Below are 21,217 nucleotides of genomic sequence, written 5' to 3' on the forward strand. Positions count from 1 at the left end.
AATATTCAGACAGCAAGAAACTTACTCAGATATGGTCTCCAAGTTGGGTTTGGTGCCCTAATTATGCTTAAGTGCAGACTGCACTGCTCGGCTGGGGAAATGAAAGACAGAAATGCAAATATTATAGTACTCTGTTAAAATTAGAGACAACAAATTGTGCCTCGTATTTTACGGAACAACCAATAATCCCCTGACTTTTAGAACAATGGAGACAAATTAATAAATTCTGGTACTCTCTTGGACGAGCGGATTTTTAACTTTTGGCAATTTGTCGTTTTCTTCCGGAATTTGTTTGTAAACAGATTCAAAATATGATGGTTTAATTTCTTAATTCTTATCTTTAAGTAATATTTTATTTATTTAAATAAAACATTTTTCAACATGAAGTTATAGAGTCATATGGTACATTTCCGGTCTATGGAGTTCCAGAATTCTTCTTGTTTTGTGTCAGATAATTTCTTCTTGGTTTATATAAGATAGTTTGGTGTGACTTCTTTTTATTTGTATATATTTTTTCATTTTTGATTTGATTATACCAAGAAAGGCTGAGCCTAGCAATAGAAATATATCCAGAGAGTTGAACCTGCTATATCTATTAGTACGGAACAGGGATCGGAGACAAATATATAAAACATTCGGGATCGGGGACAAATATACAGGATTTCCCTGCTACTGTATATAACTTTGCTTGCCGGAGCCCGAGGAATTAGAGAAACACACAGAGCTCTAATAATTGAATAAATACAGCTCTCAAAGTCTCAAGATGTTGACAAAAGATAGGGATCACTTGAATTAAACAAGGCAGTGGAAGTAATACACACTAAAATTTGAATCATTGCATCTGTTGCTCCATAATTCTCAAAATAACAGCCTACTAGTGACTTACTAAAAAACTAGGCACCAACTCCATATAACAAACAAAAGGGGAGGTGGCAATTAACAATGCCAAGAACATCAAATGTATCCATCACTCCGGGAACTCCCTTGTGTTCCAAACAGGATACAGAACTCTACTTCTCTACCTTCACTAATGCGTTCCTGCAACACAAAGTTATAAGCAAACAACTTTCACAAGTTTAAGGTCCTTCTAATGAATGTGAAAGAAACACATTACAAACCACCCAAACAGCAAAATACAGTTACCTTTTCCTCTGTTGTTGCTTGTCTGGCTTGTCTTGTGATGGCCTCTGAAGCGGCTTCTCCCCAGTGAGCTGTATGAGACTCTCAGTGTACTCATGTGACTCAAATGAATTCGGAATCCCACGGATCTTTACATTCTTGACTGTTTTTCTTTTGAGGTCATACCACACAAGTTTTGTTCTGTCCACTGAGACGCCTACCTCTATGAGCACACTCTCGCCACTCTTGGAAAAAGAAACAGGTTTAAAAAACCTAAAAGATCCACGTATTATGCTGCGTTCCTCCACTAAAGATCCAAGTACGCTGTGTTGTTCCACTGAAAGTGCTTTGGACCAAAAAGTTTCCGCCCCAGAATGATTAATCATTAGCCATACATTGGAATGAGAATCAGGGTGATTGTCAACAATATAAAGAGACTCTACATCCGAAACTAAAGTCCTGGTGCCGAAAGAACCTTCGATAGGTGGACAAGGAACTTCTTTAAATTGTTCAAACCCAAGATCAAAACAAACAACAATTTGACGCCAATTTGTTAGATTTGAAAACGCTAACCAATGCAAAGCTCCGTTTGCAAACACTGCCCTATCTCCGCCGTGGACACAAGTATTAGTAGGAGGAACATTCTGAATCCGTTTCCAAGAGTTGGTCTTAAGGCTGTAGACAATGACCATTATGCCACGAAACTGACGAGTACAATCAGCAACCTTGACAACCTTGTAATCATCATTAACACCATCATACCCAAAGCCACAAACAGAAGTTTCAGTAATATGCAAAGAGCGTGGAAACTCAGCAGGGGCACTCGGTATCTCCCTCGACTTCCTGGTTAATGGATTGAATATCAAAAGCTCATTCATAGTATTTTTGTCTACGCAAACTAAACCATCAGCAGCACCCACAAAATGAGCACCAGAGATAAGAGCCTTGAGTGGGTCCTTAATTTCTACAGCAACACCATTATCATCATCACCACTATCCACATTAGCCTCGTAACCTTCAGTCAAGTAAAAATTCCCATCACCGCTATTTAGTAGGAGACCACCCGCATTGCACTCGAGGGATTTTCTAAGATGCTTTTTAACAAACGGGTCGCTATCGATTAGAGAGCACCATTCTTTAGACACACATCTACAACGAAGAAGATACTTGACCGAAAGGCGACAGAGTATCTCATCAATCAGATCACAAGGAAGCGCCATATAGACAAATGTAGCCTACATAGAGTTTTAGTAAATGTAAAGCTAAGCTAGACAGAAACATAAACAATAGTACAAATACTTATGTGCACAAACTGGTGTGTTTCACAACAGATATAAACTAATATTGCAACAGAAGTAAAGACATTAGTACTTAAATTTCAACTACAAAGAGATAAAGATACATAGTAGATATGTATGTAATATTCAGACAGCAAGAACTTACTTGGAATTGGAAATGGTCTCCGAGTTGCGTTTGGTGCCCTAATTTTTGCCTCACTGCGCTGCTCCGCTGGGGAAATTAAAGAAATGCAAATATTAAAAAAAATGAGACAAATTAATAAAAGAGAAACAATAGAGTTCCTATAATACCCCATATTTTAAGCTTCTTATTAATTTTAGAATTCAAAATTATGGATAATGTTTCATGTACATAATTGGTTGTTAAAAATTTGAATTTTGTAAGTTATCTTTTAGTTTAAAATTTGAATATGAGTTAAACCGGGTGATAAGAGTTTAATAGTTTGTTGATCTACTTATTATATAAACGGAGTTACGGGCATTCGCACAAAAAAAACTCATCTTAAAGCACAGTTGGTGTCAGAAAAGAGCTAACTGGAGTGTCACTGTTAAAATATTTGGTTATTAAAGATTAAGAGAAGGAGAAATAGATTTTTGGGTTATTAAAGATCAAGAGGAGGAGAAAGATAGCTAGATTAAGGTCGGCCAAAACTTTCAACAAGTGTACATCTTGAGGGAGGTTTATTTAAAATTTAGTTACCTAATTTAAGATGATTATTATGTATATTGTATACTAATATTAGTCATTTTATTTTCAGGTTTATAAATATTTGTACACATTTTTTTACATACTTATATCAGGCTCTAAATTCAGGTAAATTTTATCAAATTATTATATTATTTGTTTATGTGTTTATATATTGTGTTAGGTTATTATTTAATGCATGTTTAATTGATTTAATTGATTAATTGTTATTTGTACTGCCTACAAGATGTTTAATTAGTAGTAATCTAATTAGTCATGTTCCCTGTTGTTTTTGTTTTTAATTTTTATGTCATTAAGTTGGTTTAAGAAATTATATGATTCTCAGGTTTTTTTTACATTTTATTAAGTGGATGATATGGTACATTTTAATATTGTAAGTGTCTGGCTAGTTTTGTTAATTATTATTTACTAGTTATGTGTGTGAGTTGTTCACAATATTATCATGTTATATTATGCTAGTTTGTTAATATGTAAAAATATTTGTAAAATAAAATCTATTTTCACAAGATTTAGTTTATTGAGATTTATTAAAAATTGACAAAATATGTATTTGTGAACTAATGATATTTATGGTATTTTATTTTACAGGAGATATGTAGTCAAGTTATTTTGTTAATTAAGTTAAGTAATTAACAATTGATTTTTTGTTTATCTAAAATTATAAATTGTTTACATTTGTTAATCATATTACATTATTATATTTTCCCCATGCATAATATATTTAAAACTTTAGTCTCATTGTTTTTTTATAACCAATATGTTATTAATTATAGTATTTAATGCTTGGTCATGATAATTTAAATTTTGTAAGTAGTGTGTAGTATTAATGTGACAAAGGTGGATTTGATAAATCTTGTTAGTATGTGTTGCTAAACAAAGAGCATAAATGTTATATTTATTTTTATTATTTTCTTAAATTGTTGTTACAATTTAATGTGTTAAATGAATGTATAATTTAAGTTTGTCTACTTTTATTAAGTTATATACTTAAAGATTTCTACATTGTTTTTATAAATTAATAAAATATCTTTTATATTTTTATAAACCAGCTTGTAAATTATTAAGATTGTTTGTTAGTTATATATTTATACTACTCTAGCTTGAGATGGTGATCATCTATATTAGTTGTGGTGACTGTATAAAATATTATAATTTTGTTAGCTTTACTTTTTAGTGGGTTTTAGAGTTTGGCGTTTATAAATTATATTCCTGTTGATATTATAGATTGATTTGGAGGTTTATTTGGAGCTAGTTGTGTGAGCATTATCGAATATTTTTTAGACTCATTCGAGTTACGAGTATCCTCCATTCTCTCTACATTTAAAATATATTTTTTTTCTCTCTACTTATTGTCCTATCTAATTTATCTTATCATATTTTTATTTTGTTAAGTTGTACATGTACACTTGTTAATTTTTGCTTAGCCATCTTTGGTCCCTGTTGCTTAACCGTTTTTGATCCATGTTGCTTATAGTATACTTGATTTGTCACATGCAACTTTTATTTTCTATACTATTGGCAACTTTGTAACCATTTGTTATGGGCTCTTAAACTTATCTGTGTGGGTAAATCACACACATGGAGTTTTTGCAGTCTTTGGTGCTCTCGGCATTAACTCGTATCAGTACTGTGAATATACGAGCATGTCTGTGGAGTATGAGGGATGATTAAGATCATGATCATTTTGTTTGTTTGGGGCATTTCATCTTATCCTTCTTATGGATAACCGGAGAATGAACTGTTTGCACCGTGTTTTGCTTGGTGTTTACTAGCGAAGGTTTTATAAGATGCCCTTATTAATACCCACCTTACTTGTTCTCAGCCATTTTTTTGATTTTGTTTGGATTAGTTTGTTCCTTACTTCTAAATAATTAATGTCATATTACTCATCTTATTGGCTAATTATTAAAATCAAATATTATTTTTTTGTTTTACCTTTTAATGATATATTCGTACTGGGCATTTGGCTCACTCGTATTTATTTCTTTCCACAGATAGTCAGGGGTAAAGCTGGGGTGTGATGAGTGCTGCCCATATTTTAACTTGTTTATCTAGTTGAAAATAAAGTCAAGAAAATGTTTTATTTCCATATTATTTTGGATCTTGTTAGAGAATTTTATTTTGGATCTTTTGAACTTTTGTTAGTTTAATAAATTATGTTTAATTTGTTTTTTCTTTCATTAATAAATAAGACTTAGTTTGTGTAGGCTCTACTTGTTTAAGTGGGGTGTTACAATTCCCTCCCAACTTACAAGTGCCAAAATTTGATTGATACTAACTTTTATAAAATAATAGCCTCATCATGCATTAATATTTAATATGCGTTCATAAATTATAATTAGCGAATTATGTTGGGACCCGTTTAGGTACCCTAACATTAATAAAATTGTTACATCTATATTTCAAAATAAATATTCATTTTTGAAACGTTACTTATATTAAGAAAAACTATTATTCATGAAGAAAAAAAATGTATTAATTGCATTAATCTATAACAGTATATGAAATATGCTTAATCTTAAAAATATAAAATTGAAGAAAAAGAATGTATTAATTACATTAATCTATTATAGTATATGAAATATGCTTGATCTTAAAAATATAAATTTAAGATTTATGAAACACAATTAATTTTGTAGATATAAACTTGTATCGAAATGTATTTCCATAAATTTGAGCACGTAATGAAATCTTAGTTTTTCGTCAAAAAAAATAAACTTGTATCGAAAGTTAAATTGGACACTAATTTTAATTTTTATATAAAGTGGAAATGTATTTTTAAAAGGAGGGCGTACAACCTAGCATTTTCATTTGATTATTAAATTTTTAAAGTTATTAGAAATAACTTTTTTTTTGTTGAAAACGCACTTTCCCAAAAGAAAGAACGATAAATTATAAAAAATATAATTTTTTTTAAGTATTTTTGTAATTTTACTATTTTCTTAAAATATATAGAAAAAAAAGGTGCATCTAAAATCAACCATCTATGTAATTAGTTATATGGAGATTTTTGGTTGCATGGGAGATTATACGGAATTGAGTAAATTCGTCAAGATTAAATCTAGGTGCATGAGGTTGCAAAAAACGGTATTTTTTCAAAAAAATGAAAATTACAATTTGTTACAAATATAAATTATTTTTACAATTTTTTCTAAAAGTAACAGTATTTTTTTCCAAGAATCATTTTTTGCCTTGGTTATTTTTCAAAAAATCGCAAAATGAAATGTAATCTTAAAAAAAGCTGTTCAATTAAAATTTGTAAATAATTGAATAAAAAAGTATGACATTTTTTTAATAATTCAGAATATGATTGGTTGGAATGGTTTCAAATTTCATATATAGGCAAAGACACCATTCTGATCTGGGGTATCACAAAATCCTTCAAGAAGAATTACAGCATTTTGACTACACTGTTAACATAGCCCCCGGGGCCCGGATTGCAAGACGGCATTCATCAGTTCAATAATTTCTCTCTTGGCACAGAGTAATTACTCAATTGCTTCTTAGTGCAGAGGAAATATGTAGCATGACCCCTTTTACACAATTTTGCTCAAGGAATAAGAGAAACACACAATAAAGCTTTCATGAATATACAAATACAGCTCTCTACATGTGTACTCAAGGCAATAAACATTTTAATTAATCAAGTCTTAGGAAGTAATAGACAATAACATCTGAATCATAGCATACAGTATGTTGCTTCCCGATTCTCAAATTAAAATTGTTTCACAAAAACAAAACAAACAAGATAAACGAGCAATAAACAATGCCAAGAAGTCAATAAAATCAATATATCCACCACGCAAGTCAACCCCGTTCTGTTCCAAAAGATCACGTCCTCTGCTTCTCTCCCTTCTGCAATGTATCCGGTAACACAAACTTAGAGCCAAACCATCTATCGAGTAACAAACTTAAGATTATGATACAAGATATTTCTGATTCACAAATTATTCTAAATCTCAAATCAGTACATGTGGATGTGGTTCTATACTTCTCTCTCTTATCAATTTAGTTGGATAGATTATACGTTCAAACCGCTCTCTCTTATCAATTTAGTTGGATAGATTATACATTCAAACTGGAATAACTAAGCTACTTTCCTCGATTAATGACAAACTGTTAGTGATTTGCAACTCCTCACATTCCTCGATTACTGGCAAACTCTTAGTTATTTTCATCCAACTAATTTTTCAAAATTGAAATACTGCACATATAGTTGGCCAAAGAGAAGTTGTGCAGAAGAACCAAAGACTTCAACTTTCAACAGTACTAAAAACATAAACTGTACTAAAAAGCATTATTCCAGCGTATTATGTATCAAAAAACAAACTTTCTACCTATTCATCCTATTCATCCATCTCTTTATTGTCCCGGTATTTATAGCTTCAAACTGAATCCTCTGGAAAGAAAATCATCCCTACAAGAGATAGGGTCAATAATTGGCAAAAATAGAAGTAAAAACAATAAGCCCCAAGAAACAACTATCCGTCAACCGTGATTAAAAAAAAGAAATCTCAATTGAACAAGCAAAACAACAATAAAGAAAGAGTAGTGATTACTGATTAGCAAGTTCTAGACAGTAGACACTGATTACCATCTTTCTTATATAAGACTTGCACCATAATTAAGATGTCTTCTGACTCTTCTCTGCAGTACAAAATTCCTTTACTGCCACATTTAAAAAATAAATATACCTACGACATACTATATATAAAGGCTTCTTATCTTGCTTGAGTGTAAGGAATCATTTCATCTAAGAATCTGGAAGCAGGGGCAAGTATATCTAAGATCGGAGCTTTCTTATGTACCAACACATTATCATTCGACTATCTGACATAGAGCAGACGATATTCACAGACTACAAAAAAATGTAATCTTAAAAATGTATAACGGTAAGTACAATTAAAAATAACCTAGAAAATGCAACAAGCTAAAAATACTCTATAATTTATCATGGAACATGAAAACCTAAGCAAGAAACCACATAAATAAAACCTGAAAAGGAGCAAGAAGGATTAACTGAAGTAGTGAGCCACCAAATATATAAAACAGTCAAACTACACCAAAATTCATATTTGCACATGATTGTCTTTGCTTAGGCGCTAATCAAGTAGAGGATTCACAATAAGTGCTACAATAGGTTTAGCAAAAATGACTAATGTCCCAACCAACATCATTTAGAAATGATTAAAATGCACCAAAAGAGGACAGGGCAATACTGTAAATGCAAAAAGACACTACTACTGACCACATAAATGACATAATATTATGTACCTTTTCTTTTGTTGTTTCTTCAGTTGCTTGTGTTGTGATGTCTTCTGCAGTGGCTTATCCTCGGAAAGCTTTAACAGACTCTCGGTGTATAGATAAGAGTAGAAGTTACTCGGAATCCCACGAATCCCAACATTCTTGATTTTTTCCTTTTCGGGTCATACCACATAAGTTTTGCGTTGTCCACCTCTATGAGTACATCTTTGCGACTCTTAGAAAAAGTAAGAGGTCTAAGATTCACAAAATCTAATGGGCCGGGTTGCTTTACTGCAAAAGCTTTGTACCAAGGATTTTCTGCCCCATATTCCTTCATCAGCCAGACATCGAAACTAAAAAAAGGATATTCGTCAAGAATACAAAGGGATTCCCCAACAGGAACCAGACTCCTATGATTGCGCTCGAGATATTTTTTATTCAGAGCAGGGAAAGGGACCTCCTTGAACTGTTCGGGGCCGAGATCAAAACCAACAATTGTTTCCAAACAGTGACCCGGATTCTTACTTGCCAACCAATGCAGAGCTCCACTAGCAAACACCCCCCATTTCAAATAGAAAACAATGTTACTAGGAACATTATGAATCCGTTTCCAAGAATTAGTTTTAAGGCTGTAGACTACGACCATAAAGCCATGAAACTGAATTTGACACTCAGCAATCTTGACAACCTTGTAATTATCATTGACATGATCATATCCAAAGCCACATATAGAAGTTTCGACCTCATGAAAAGAACGTGGAAACTCAGCTGGGGCACTAGGTAACTTTCTAGCATTCCTGGTTGATGGATTAAATAGAAAAATCTCACTCATCTCATTTTTTGCCGCACAAACCAAGCCATTTGCAGCAATAAAATTTTCAGCACCAGCCAGAACAGTCTTAAGTGGATCACTTATTTCAACAACAGCAGAAGAACGATCATCCAAAGAATCAAAGCCCGCCATGTAAATCTTTCCAGCATCATCATTGATAATGAGACCACCACCAGTATTACACTCAATGCTAGTTTTAAGATGTTTTTTAATAAACGCATTGCTATCAATAAGAGAGCACCACTCTTTACACACACATCGAAAACGAAGGAGAGGCTTGACGGGTACACGACAAAGTACTAGATCAATCATTTCGTAGGGAAGCCACATTATGAAGATATACAAACCTGCTAGATAAATAAATAAATCATTTGAATATAATATGTACATCAATTATCAATACTCCCTACTTGTCAAAATAGTAGTCAATTTTCGGAAAAAAGGTCTTCCCATAATCCCCTTACACCTTGACTTTGGATGGACGGTAATTGAGGGAGTGTAAATAATATTTGTTGTAGTCATCTGACACATTAAGGTAACACAGATCACTTCAACTATCAACATAACTTTTTAAACAGCTTTCCAAGACTCATAATGTGCCCGTTTGTGAAATTTTAAAATAAGTAAATTGTAACTTAAAATGCATAAGTGACTTATAAGTGATAAGTAGATAAAAACTTATAAGTTATATAAGTGTTTGGATAATTTACTTATAAGTCAGTTTTTTTTTACTTAAATGAGCTAAACTAAATAATTTTTAAATACAAATTTCTTAATTCTTGAATTTTAAATTTAAATAACATTAACAAATATATATTTTAAAATAAAAATTAATAAAAAGGTGAAAAATCAAAATAAGTTTGAGAAAAAGTACGTCTTTACAAGTAAATTATAAGTCGTAAATTTAACTTATAAGTTGGGTCGACAAATCGATAAGTACTTACGGGCTTATAAATCAAATAAGCTACTTATTTGGGCAGCCAAACAAACCCAATATCAACTCTATTTTACATAACTCTACTTTATATTTCCAAAACCATTTCTCTTCTATTTTCTATTAAGGGTTTTGGTCTCTACACACGAGCTATTGAATCGATATTTCAAGGGTCCAGATTGAAGTTCTTTTTTACCGAAAAGGAGAACTTGCGTTCCGCGAAAAATAATAGCGGAACGGTAAAAAAACTTCTATTTGGGCCCTTCAAATCCCTCTATCAATACAAGAAATATCAAAACAAATGAAAATTTCTATTGACACAAATATTTTAAGAGTTAATTGCACTTTGCAACCCCACCTTTCATTTAAAATCAAAACAGTATACCTACCTTGTAAAATATAGTTTGCAACCCTTAACTTTCAATATCAACTACTGATGAGACTAATGACTTGACCTTAGTCAAGGGTTTAGTTAGTAATAAATTGAAGATACCATTTATCCAAACAAGACCTTATGCTTATAACAGATTCAGTTAGAGAGAATGCCAGCTGTGATATAGTTTACTTCTTGTATAAATACCTAGAGAACTTCTTTTCACTGTAACAAGAATAGATACATTTCTTTTGGTGTAATGTTGCAATATACTCTGTCTTCTTCTATCTTTAGCATACATACATGTTTGCACATATCGATTCAGTAGAAGTTAATATGGTATCAGAGCGCTTCGATCTCAATAGTACAATCGCTTCCGCAATAACGACGATCTCTGCGTTTCTCAATTGAATCGATAGATTTGGGGATTTTGGCAAAATTAGGTTTTTTTTCTTGAGTTTTATGATGAATTTAGTGATTACTTGCAACAAATCGCTCAGAGTTGTAAGTTTTTGTTTCCTGATTTCATTTCCTGATTGTTTTTTGATCGATATCTGGTGGTTATACTCGTACTTGTGATCACTATCAAGTTTTTGCTCTTCAATTGATCGTCTATTCAATTGCGATCAATTATTATGGCTAGAAGTTATGCAGATGTTGCTGCAAATAGTGGTAGTACAAGTAGAGCAAATAAAGATACTGTTGATGATATTGATGTTGTTGATGATATGAGCACTCATCAGAACATACTTAACAATTCACATCCACTTACAAAATATTGATCATCCTGGATTAATCTTGATCTCAAAGAAATTAACTGGTAGTGAAAACTATGGTCCATGGAAACGATCGTTATCGATTGCGTTATCAGCAAAAAATAAGTTTGGCATAGTTAATGGTACAGTCACTAGACCTGAAGAGTCATCTAGTCTTAGGTCACAATGGGATCGGGTGAATGATATGGTCATTAGCTGGATATTGAACACTGTTTCTGATGAGATTAGCAATGGCATGGATTTTGTACACACTGCGCAAGAGGTGTGGGATGAATTGAATGATCAGTTTTCGAGTATTAACAGTCATAGAGTCTATCAAGTATTGAAGGATCTTCATGCTTTAGAACAAGGAGATAAATCAGTAGAAATATATTATCACAAGATGAAGAACCTTTGGGATGAATATACTGCTCTGGAACCTGTGATTGGATGTAAAGTTGGTTGTAAGTGTGAATCTCACAAGTTTCAAGAAGAGAGGGAGCAGAGAAAGAAACTTCTGCAGTTTCTAATGGGGTTAAATGAAAGCTTTTCCGCCGCAAGGGGACAGATATTGATGATGATTCCACTACTGTTTATAGCTCAAGCATTTTCTCTCATTAAGCAAGAAGAGAGACAGAGACAAGGTCCTACTGTTCTTAATTCCTTCATTGCTAATGTCAAGCAATCTTCTGGAAGATCTTATAATAATTTCCAAGGTGAGGGATCTGGAAATGCAACTAGTTTTTCAGGGAAGAAATCTAGTTTGAGATGCAATTATTGTCATAAAGAAGGACATACAAAGGAACAGTGCTTCAAATTGATTGGATATCCTCCAAAAGGAAGAGGTAGAGGAAAGTTTTCAGGGAGCAATTCTGTTCCGGGTTCAAAAGTTTATTCTCAAGCTATGCAAGCCACTACTGTTCCTGGAAATAATTCTACTGTATCTACTAGTCCTACTGGTTCTCAAATGCAACTTGATCAGTTACAGCAGCAAGTAGCTCAGATGGCTAATTTCATGAGTCTCATGATGGGTAATAATTCCAACAATAAATCATGCTCAACACCAGAGGATCATATTGGTAATACCATGGCAGGTTTGGCTTGTTCTATGATGTCTTATTCTACTTTGCATCAAAGATTTACATGGGTTGTAGATACAGGTGCATCACATCATATGTGTTATGATAAAACATTGTTTTCACACATGTCTCATCTTATACAACCTATTCATGTTGCTTTACCAAACAGTCACATTGTCAAAGTTGATCAAGTGGGGTCTGTTCATCTTACAACAGATATCACTTTAGACAATGTTCTTTATGTTCCTGATTTCAGTTGTAATCTTTTGTCCATTAGCAAGTTAACACATGATTCTGGTATCACAGTACAATTCTCACAGAATCATTGTATTTTTCAGGACCAGCACCAGGTGATACCCCTGGCAACTGGTGCTGAACAAGGAGGTCTTTACTTCCTTACTCAAACCTCAAAACAAAATAATTTTCCTGTTGTCAATAAAGCTGGTAATTCTGCAGCTATTTCACAGTCTGTAAATATCTGTTGTTCAAATTCAGTATCTGTTTCTTCTTCTTGCTCTAAATTGTGGCATCTTAGGTTAGGACATGCCCCTAATTCTGTTCTAGCACACATTTCTGGTATTCCAGTTCTTGCATCATGTAATAAAGATTGCCCTCTTTGTCCACTTTCCAAACAAACAATGCTTAGTTTTTCACACAGTCTTTCTCAAGCTGAAACCTTATTTTCTCTGGTTCATATGGATGTTTGGGGGCCATATCATATCAACACTACTCAGGGATGCAAATATTTCCTGACAATTCTTGATGATTGTAGCAGAACCACCTGGACTTTTCTCATCCCTAGTAAACATCATGTTTTTCAAAAATTTCAGTCGTTTGTAACCTATGTCACAAATCACTTCCATACTTCCATTAAATCTATCCGCACTGATAATGGGAGTGAGTTTGTTAACTCCAACTTCTCTTCTTTTCTTGCCAACCATGGTATTCTACATCAAAAATCCTGCACATATACTCCCCAACAAAATGCAAGGGTGGAACGTAAACACAAACATTTGCTTGAACTTGCAAGGGTTCTTAGATTTCAATTTGCTTTACCACACAAATACTGGGGGGAGTGTCTCCTCACAGCTACTTATCTGATCAATCTTTTGCCTACACCTGTTCTTCATAACAAAAGTCCATTTGAAGTTCTATATAATAAAATTCCAGATTATTCATCATTGAAGGCTTTTGGATGTCTTTGTTATGCTTCTTTACATCCTGATGATAAGTTTGGTCCTCGTGCTGTGCAATGTGTGTTTGTTGGGTATCCGTTCTTACAAAAGGGTTATAAGGTTCTCAGGTTAGATACTCATTCTATTATAGTTAGTAGACATGTCAAGTTCTTGGAACATATTTTTCCCTATCACAGTCATAGTAATTCATCTGTTCCTTTTACCACAACCACTCCTTGCAATTCTTATTCATTTCAAAATTGGTTATCTCATGATTTTTCTGCTACCTCATCTTCTGATGAGACTAATGCTATTTGTTCAAGTTCCCTCCCAGATGGTTCTCCTTCTGACTTATCTACTAGTCCATCTCCGACTAGAGTTTCTTCTTCTCCTGATGTTCATCAACCTACTATCTCATCTTCTATTAATCCTCCTGTTCGACAATCTACCAGATCAAAATCTCGGCCTACTTGGTGGGATGATTATCACGTACCTTTACACTCTAAATCTGTTATGTCTACAGTTCAACATACAAAATTGTTGTCTGATTCCCCTATTAAATTGGTAGTTCCTCCTCTTCCTATTCAAGATCCTTTACCACCTATTTTCACCGATTCTCTGGATCCTCTCTCTATGCATATGGCACATCATTCTTATGATACTACTCATCAAGAAATTCAGGCATACTCTCATAATTCAAAGGTGCTTTTTGAGCCAACTCACTATCATCAAGCAATCAAGGATTCCAGATGGGTTGATGCTATCAATAAGGAGTTAGATGCTTTGGAATCTAATCATACTTGGAAGTTAATGCCTTTACCTCCTAACAAGACTTGTATTGGTTGTAAGTGGGTCTTTAAAATCAAATACTTACCAGATGGCCAAGTTGAAAGGTTCAAAGCTCGACTTGTAGCTAAGGGATATACGCAGACGGCTGACATTGATTATCATGATACCTTTGCTCCGGTTGTTAAGCTGGTCACTGTTCGAAGTCTGTTAGCTGTAGCAGTTGCAAAAGGCTGGTTTATCGAGCAACTTGACATTAATAACGCTTTTCTTCATGGTGACTTAACAGAGGAGGTGTATATGCAGCTTCCTTTGGGGTATCATCCTGCTGGTTTTGACTCTACAGCTAATCTAGTTTGTAAGCTCATAAAATCATTGTATGGCCTTAAGCAGGCTTCTCGAGAATGGTTTACCAAACTTACATCTTGTTTAGTGGAAGCTGGGTACAAACAGTCCAAGTTAGATCATTCTCTTTTCACTTTCACTTCTGGAAACAGTTTTATAGCAGTTGTGGTGTATGTTGATGACATACTCCTATCTGGGAATGATTTTTCGTTGATCAAATCTCTCAAAGCTTTGCTTCATGAAAGATTTAGTATTAAAGATTTGGGTGCTGTCAAGTTTTACTTGGGTCTTGAAGTTCTCAGGAATAATCAAGGTTTATTTCTTAGTCAACATAAGTTTATTATTGATCTTCTCAAATCTGCAAATATGGAAGATTGTAAGCCATTATCTGTGCCTTTAGATCCTCACATCAAGTTGTATGACAATGATCTTTCAGGGCCTTTACTGTCTACTCCTACTTTTTATAGGGCCATTGTGGGAAAATTACTTTATTTGACTTCTTCTCGGCCTGATATTTGTTTTTCAGTACAGCTCTTGAGTCAATTCCTTCATGCTCCTAGACAAGCTCACTTGGTTGCTGTTGAGCGTGTTTTACGTTACTCGAAACTCACTTCCCAACATGGTTTATTCTTTTCTGCTAAATCTTCTTTAACCTTTCAAGGTTTTAGTGATAGTGATTGGGGAGGGGACCCTGGTGATCGTAGATCTGTTGGGGGATATTGTTTTCTGCTTGGTGGTACTGCTATTTCTTGGAGATCCAAAAAGCAATCCTTAACTTCTAAAAGCACCTGTGAAGCTGAATACAGGGCTCTATCTGACGCTTCCTGTGAAGTCATTTGGCTTAAGAGTCTGTTAACTGAATTGGGTGCTCGCATTCCTAAATCTATTGCTTTGTATTGTGATAACAAAGCAGCTCTTGACTTGGCTGCCAATCCAGTATATCATGCAAGAACGAAGCACATTGAACTCGATTGTCATTTTATTCGTGAAAAGATTCTCACTGGTTTGATTGAAGTCTTCCAAGTCACTTCACAAGACAATGCTGCTGACATCCTCACCAAAGGTTTGGGTAAAGTTCCACATTGGTCTTGTGCTTCCAAGATGGGTCTGACATTTCTTTCTCCGTCTTCGCTTTGTGGGGGGCTTACTGCAGTTGCTGCTTATTCTGATGTTTGTAATAGAAGTCAAGATTCTGGTGGTGTTTTGATCAGACCTACTACAGTTAAAGGGGGGGCTGATGAGACTAATGACTTGACCTTAGTCAAGGGTTTAGTTAGTAATAAATTGAAGATACCATTTATCCAAACAAGACCTTATGCTTATAACAGATTCAGTTAGAGAGAATGCCAGTTGTGATATAGTTTACTTCTTGTATAAATACCTAGAGAACTTCTTTTCACTGTAACAAGAATAGATACATTTCTTTTGGTGTAATGTTGCAATATACTCTGTCTTCTTCTATCTTTAGCATACATACATGTTTGCACATATCGATTCAGTAGAAGTTAATAACTACAATATGCATCCCTTGCGTTTATAAAATTGAAATTGAGATGTTAATAATAATAACTAAAATTTCAAATTAATTAAAATATTTATTTTAATGCATTTTTTACATGAAAAAAATTATAGTTATTTTCTATTAATAATACTCTAAATTAATCATAATGCTAAATACTTAAATTATATTTATTAAGCAAAATATATGTTTATATATATAATCATAAAGTTTCTAAATATATCTATATTTTGAAATTTTAAAAATTATACTGAGTAATAAAATAATTGACAGTATACGTAATAGGAAGTTGATTGCAACAAGCTTTTCGTTGGGGAATGGCTGTGCCTCAATGCTGCATAGGAAGTTGATTGCAGTGAAGAGAATATGAATGATGCAGAGATGAGGATGCTTGTTTGAGTTGTTTCCATCTGACATTGTTCCATCTGTTGTCGTAATTTAATGTCAATTATTTTATTACTTAGTTTAATTTTTAAAATTTTAAAATATAGATATATTTAGAAACTTTATGATTATATATATAAACATATATTTTGCTTAGTAAATATATTTTAAGTATTTAGCATTATGATTAATTTAGAGTATTACTAATAAAAAATAGCTATAATTTTTTTCATGTAAAAAATGCATTAAAATAAATATTTTAATTAATTTGAAATTTTAGTTATTAATATTAACATCTCAATTTCAATTTTATAAACGCAAGGATGCATATTGTAGTTGATATTGAAAGTTAAGGGTTGCTAACTATATTTTACAAAATAGGTATACTATTTTGATTTTAAATGAAAGGTGGGGTTGCAAAGTGCAATTAACTCATATTTTAATATTCCTAATTTTTTGAAAGTGGGGGCTATTATCTTGAAACTGAAATTGAGTGAGCATGTGTATGTAAGTGTTACCAGTGAACTTAAACATTTCAAAATAGACAAAAAGTTTGTAGTACAAAGTTGGAGAAACTTTACCTCTTTCCAGCTGATGCAGTTCGTGCCCTAATCCAACACCCGCTGAATTGAAAGAAGTACATGGTCCGATTATGCTTTTGTTTTTGAAACCCGTTGTAACATTTAAGGCGGAATTTTGGGCTTTTTTTTAGTATTTATATAAAGATATACTCTATCGGTCTCTTTCTAATTATATTATTTGATAAACTAAAAGATATATATTAAACTAGATTAAATATATTTTTAATGACATAATTTATTCTAATTTGCTCAATTATAAAATATTAATAAATTTCGGTCAAGATTATGTCAGTTTAATTGTATAAAAGTCAACAACTTAAAAATGGATAGAGGGAATAACAAAAATATTAAAAATACATATATATATATATTATAAAAATATTGAGATGCATGTTCATTGCAAAATCTTTTCATAATTACTTGTCTGACTTATGTCAAAAATTTCAAATACCGCTCTAATCTTTTCATTGATTACTTAAGATTTCTGGAAATCCTTAGTCGATTTTGAGCATAAACTTAGGTATTAATGGAGCATAAAATCCTTAGATAATGTATTTTGATGCGGCTCAAATCGGAAGTTCAAACCAAAACCAACTCTTACTCTGCGAATTTTTAAATACCATAAATCATATTTCGGTTTCGGTCCCTTTAATATCGGTTCGGTTTATTCGGATTATGCGGTTTAACCAGAACCATGATCACTCCTAAAAGCATCTATCAATAATTTAACAGCATTTTAAGCTCTTAAAATCCTAATTCCACAATAAAAAAATGCGACTAAAAGCTTCGCAGTACCAGATTTGTTAAATAAAATAAAATTATCTGTCAATTAAGTTGCAGAATTTCAAGCTCTTAAACTCTGTTCTTGGCCTTCACATTTTACTTCAACGACACTGCCAACTTCAGGCCTTCAGCTTAATTTCAAACTCTGTCTGCTTCAGTAAGGCTGCCCACTACCCCATGTCTTCAACTTTATTTTAAACTTTGCCACGAAATTGCTGCTTTCCGTTTCAACCTATGAGCCCAGACAATACTTTGCGGTTTCCACTTTTGTATATCTGAAAGAGAGAATGTGTTCCTCTCTCCCACTTCCTCTTTTGCTCGCAATGAGAAGAATGCAGGCTTCGCCCCAGCTACAGCCATTCTTGGGAACCCGAGTGATTTACCTAGGGCAAGTGATGAACTCACCCCCTTGGCCTTTGGGGAGTAGGCGGACAAGAAAATATCCTTTTCACAAGTTAGCTTGCTTCCCTTGGCTTCATTAGCAGTTGTTAGTGCAGGAGTGGATGCAACACTTGGTTGATCTGGCAGCATAGAGAACGAGAACGAACTGTGGATAGCTGTAGTGATAGGTTCAACAATCTCTTGTGGAGGAGTAAACTCTCCAATGGTGTTGCCTTTTCTCCTGTGGCTTAGCTGCACCCCATCAGTCCATCGCACTAGAGCAACTCGAGAAGAACGATTGGGGTCATAATCTATCTTTTCAACAATGCCTGTAGCTGAAGTGTTTCTTTTCATATCAATTTTCCTCTGCAATCGTTTTGCCCCACCTCCTCGGTGCCAAATGGTGATACGACCGGCAGAGTTCCTACCAGCTGATTTCCCTTTACTTCTAGTAAATTGTCTCCTATAATCACCCAAGTTCATCCCAGTGGCGACTACATTCGAATCTGTTTTGTTACGGTCATTTTCTAACTTTCTCCTACTCTTCTCCTTCTTAGAACGTACATTGGCTTTGGAGGCCATTTGACGAACACCTTGAAGCACTTTGACTCCACCTTGCGTCTGATTGTCAAGTGCCACAGACAAGAACAAGAAATACACGTACAACAAAAACTGATCAGTATAACTATCCAAGTCACACATCAACAGAAGTAACATCAACCAAAAAGTAAACTTAGTTTGACCATATACTCTCAATTTGTCACACAAACCCCATCTTGCATTGGTAGGAGAATAGTGCTCATTTTACAAGTGCTTTCACGACACATACTTAAAAGCTTTATATTCTAAAACTATTAGTTACATGTAAGGAATTCGTTTTAAAGCTTACATATTAATAATACCAAAAAAACAATGGATGACAAGGTAAGACCTAAACAAACAGATAATAAGCAGTTTGTTGGCCTATAAGCCGACTAAATCCGATTCCAATTTAAAAAAATAAGACCTAATAAACCTTTTCAAAGAAATATAAAATCACCCACATCGTACAACACAGCCATAACCCACTTTTCGAGTTTCATTGTTGCATTCCTTCTCGAATATATCGTGCACATTGCATATAATATGCCGCGTCTAATGCCATAAAAGGTCCACATTCAACATACATCATATTATTATTTACGGAAACTACGTACGCTTAAGCACTTAAAAAACATAAAACATTATGACTTAAAATACAAAATGCAAAACCACAATACAAAATACATAAATATGAGCTCAATTCAAAAATTTGCAGCATCTAAACTAAATTCCAAGAAATAACCATTTCAAAATACACAATTTCAGCAACACCCAGATTGAGAAATGATCTATAAACAACATCAAATTTGTAGAAATTCATCAAATTACTATACACAAAACATAAAATAAGAGGAAAATAAGTGTACCCCTGAAGCTAAAATAGAAGGGAGAAGATGTTGGAGCCTCATAGATCGTAGAAAGAGGGCCGTCGCCATTTGATTTTGAGTCTGTAAATGCAACTAAACCCCCCTTTTGTTTTGAACTGTTGAAGACATTAGACAGAAATTTGGGCTTTACATTTGGACCGGATGTTTCGGTCCAAGTGTTAAAAGGCCCAGTTGTTCAACATAAGAAGCCCACTAAGATTGACCTGTTGACCCAATGTTCTAATAAATTATAATTCTCTTTTTTTTAAAATAATTTTTTAATAATTTTATTAATTCTCTTAAAATATATTTTAGGTATATTGATTAACTTATATTGAAACTAGTATAAATAATTTATTTGATAAAGATTATATGTTTATGAGATGATACCTAATAATTTTAATAATAAAGATTATATAATAAAGATTATATATTTTAATAATTTTATTAATTCGCTTAAAATATATTTTAGGTATATTGATTAACTTATATTGAAACTAGTATAAATAATTTATTTGATAAAGATTATATGTTTATGAGATGATACTAATATCATTATAATAATAATAAATATAATAAAAGTTTAATTAATTCTAAGTATCGTTTAGTACTCATATAATAATCTAATTTAATATGTTAGTGCCATTTTACGTGTGTTAATATTTATCAATCTTTACAATAAAATAAGATTACATGTTTAGTATATTATGAACCGCCCTATGCATATATTAGAAGCTAGTCATTAGCTTGATGCGTTTTTTCGTACGAATTGCAATGTAATTGATGAAGCCGAATGTTTAACGAATATACGAAAATAATATTTTAAGAAAATATTTCTTCATTCAATTGACCAACTCTTATTATTCAAGGGTTGGTCAATTGAATGAAAAAATATTTCCCTTGTTTGTCGGTGCTTTTCCCTACATCTTCGCAGGACGTGGTGTATTCCCGGTATATGCAGCTGCTGGTGGAGGAGTCGGAGATTTTTGATTATGCATGGGGTGCAGCTATTTTGGCACACTTGTACAGATCACTGACTTTGTCGGCTGATAGGTATGTTCACACCTTTAACGGGTGTAGTCTGCTATTAATGTTGTGGGCTTACGAGAGATTGGCACCCGGGAGGCCGGAGATTGCGCCTCAGCAGGTTATTCGGTGGCCGAGGGCGTGCGCGTGGGCCGAGCCAGTGAAGGTTAGTAGAGTAAACCCCCACCACCATACACGTAACTATCGGGGTGATTTTGACAGCTTACAGCTACACTGGGTGACATGGCAGCCGTATGCCAGACTTTACGAGAGAGAGGTTGATCTTGATGATGTTGATGCTACTCATTTCCCGGTGTGTTGTCATATGGCTCTTGGTCATATCCCTCTGGTGGCATTTGAGATCATTGAGTACCAGTATTATGATAGTGTACTAAGATAGTTTGGGATGTGCCAGCATATACCGGATGATCCGTTTGACCACACTG

At 33.5% G+C, this 21,217-nt stretch overlaps 2 protein-coding genes across 2 annotated transcripts; both read right to left on the reverse strand.

Annotated features, from left to right (window-relative positions):
- Positions 1 to 706: 706 nt before the first annotated feature.
- LOC141673433 (uncharacterized) lies at positions 707 to 17,221 on the reverse strand. The gene is made up of 6 exons (XM_074480178.1): positions 17,134 to 17,221; positions 16,447 to 16,593; positions 8,473 to 9,549; positions 2,522 to 2,628; positions 1,144 to 2,354; positions 707 to 1,038 (listed from the first exon to the last, which is right to left on the reverse strand). The coding sequence occupies exons 2-6, from the start codon at positions 16,583 to 16,585 to the stop codon at positions 1,011 to 1,013; spliced, it is 2,562 nt and encodes an 853-aa protein (XP_074336279.1). The 5' UTR covers positions 16,586 to 16,593; positions 17,134 to 17,221; the 3' UTR covers positions 707 to 1,010.
- Positions 17,222 to 17,850: 629 nt separating this feature from the next.
- LOC141672794 (large ribosomal subunit protein uL2mz, N-terminal part-like) lies at positions 17,851 to 19,903 on the reverse strand. The gene is made up of 2 exons (XM_074479470.1): positions 19,746 to 19,903; positions 17,851 to 18,918 (listed from the first exon to the last, which is right to left on the reverse strand). Exons 1-2 carry the CDS (start codon positions 19,812 to 19,814, stop codon positions 18,106 to 18,108), a joined length of 882 nt encoding a protein of 293 aa, XP_074335571.1. The 5' UTR covers positions 19,815 to 19,903; the 3' UTR covers positions 17,851 to 18,105.
- Positions 19,904 to 21,217: the final 1,314 nt, after the last annotated feature.

Source organism: Apium graveolens, chromosome 7 (assembly GCF_009905375.1).
Source record: "Apium graveolens cultivar Ventura chromosome 7, ASM990537v1, whole genome shotgun sequence".
Classification (NCBI taxonomy): Eukaryota; Viridiplantae; Streptophyta; class Magnoliopsida; order Apiales; family Apiaceae; genus Apium; species Apium graveolens.

What these genes read in the sequence shown, in the direction of transcription:
- LOC141673433 (XM_074480178.1), bottom strand. Translation starts at nt 16,585, where the DNA reads ATGTCAGATGGAAACAACTCAAACAAGCATCCTCATCTCTGCATCATT. An exon ending in TGCAATCAACTTCCTATTAC is followed by an intron (nt 9,550 to 16,446) that starts GTATACTGTCAA and finishes TTTATCTAGCAG; the next exon opens with GTTTGTATATCTTCATAATG. An exon ending in AAGCAACAACAGAGGAAAAG is followed by an intron (nt 1,039 to 1,143) that starts GTAACTGTATTT and finishes TTTGTGTTGCAG; the next exon opens with GAACGCATTAGTGAAGGTAG.
- LOC141672794 (XM_074479470.1), bottom strand. Translation starts at nt 19,814, where the DNA reads ATGGCGACGGCCCTCTTTCTACGATCTATGAGGCTCCAACATCTTCTC. An exon ending in CTTCTATTTTAGCTTCAGGG is followed by an intron (nt 18,919 to 19,745) that starts GTACACTTATTT and finishes CTTGACAATCAG; the next exon opens with ACGCAAGGTGGAGTCAAAGT.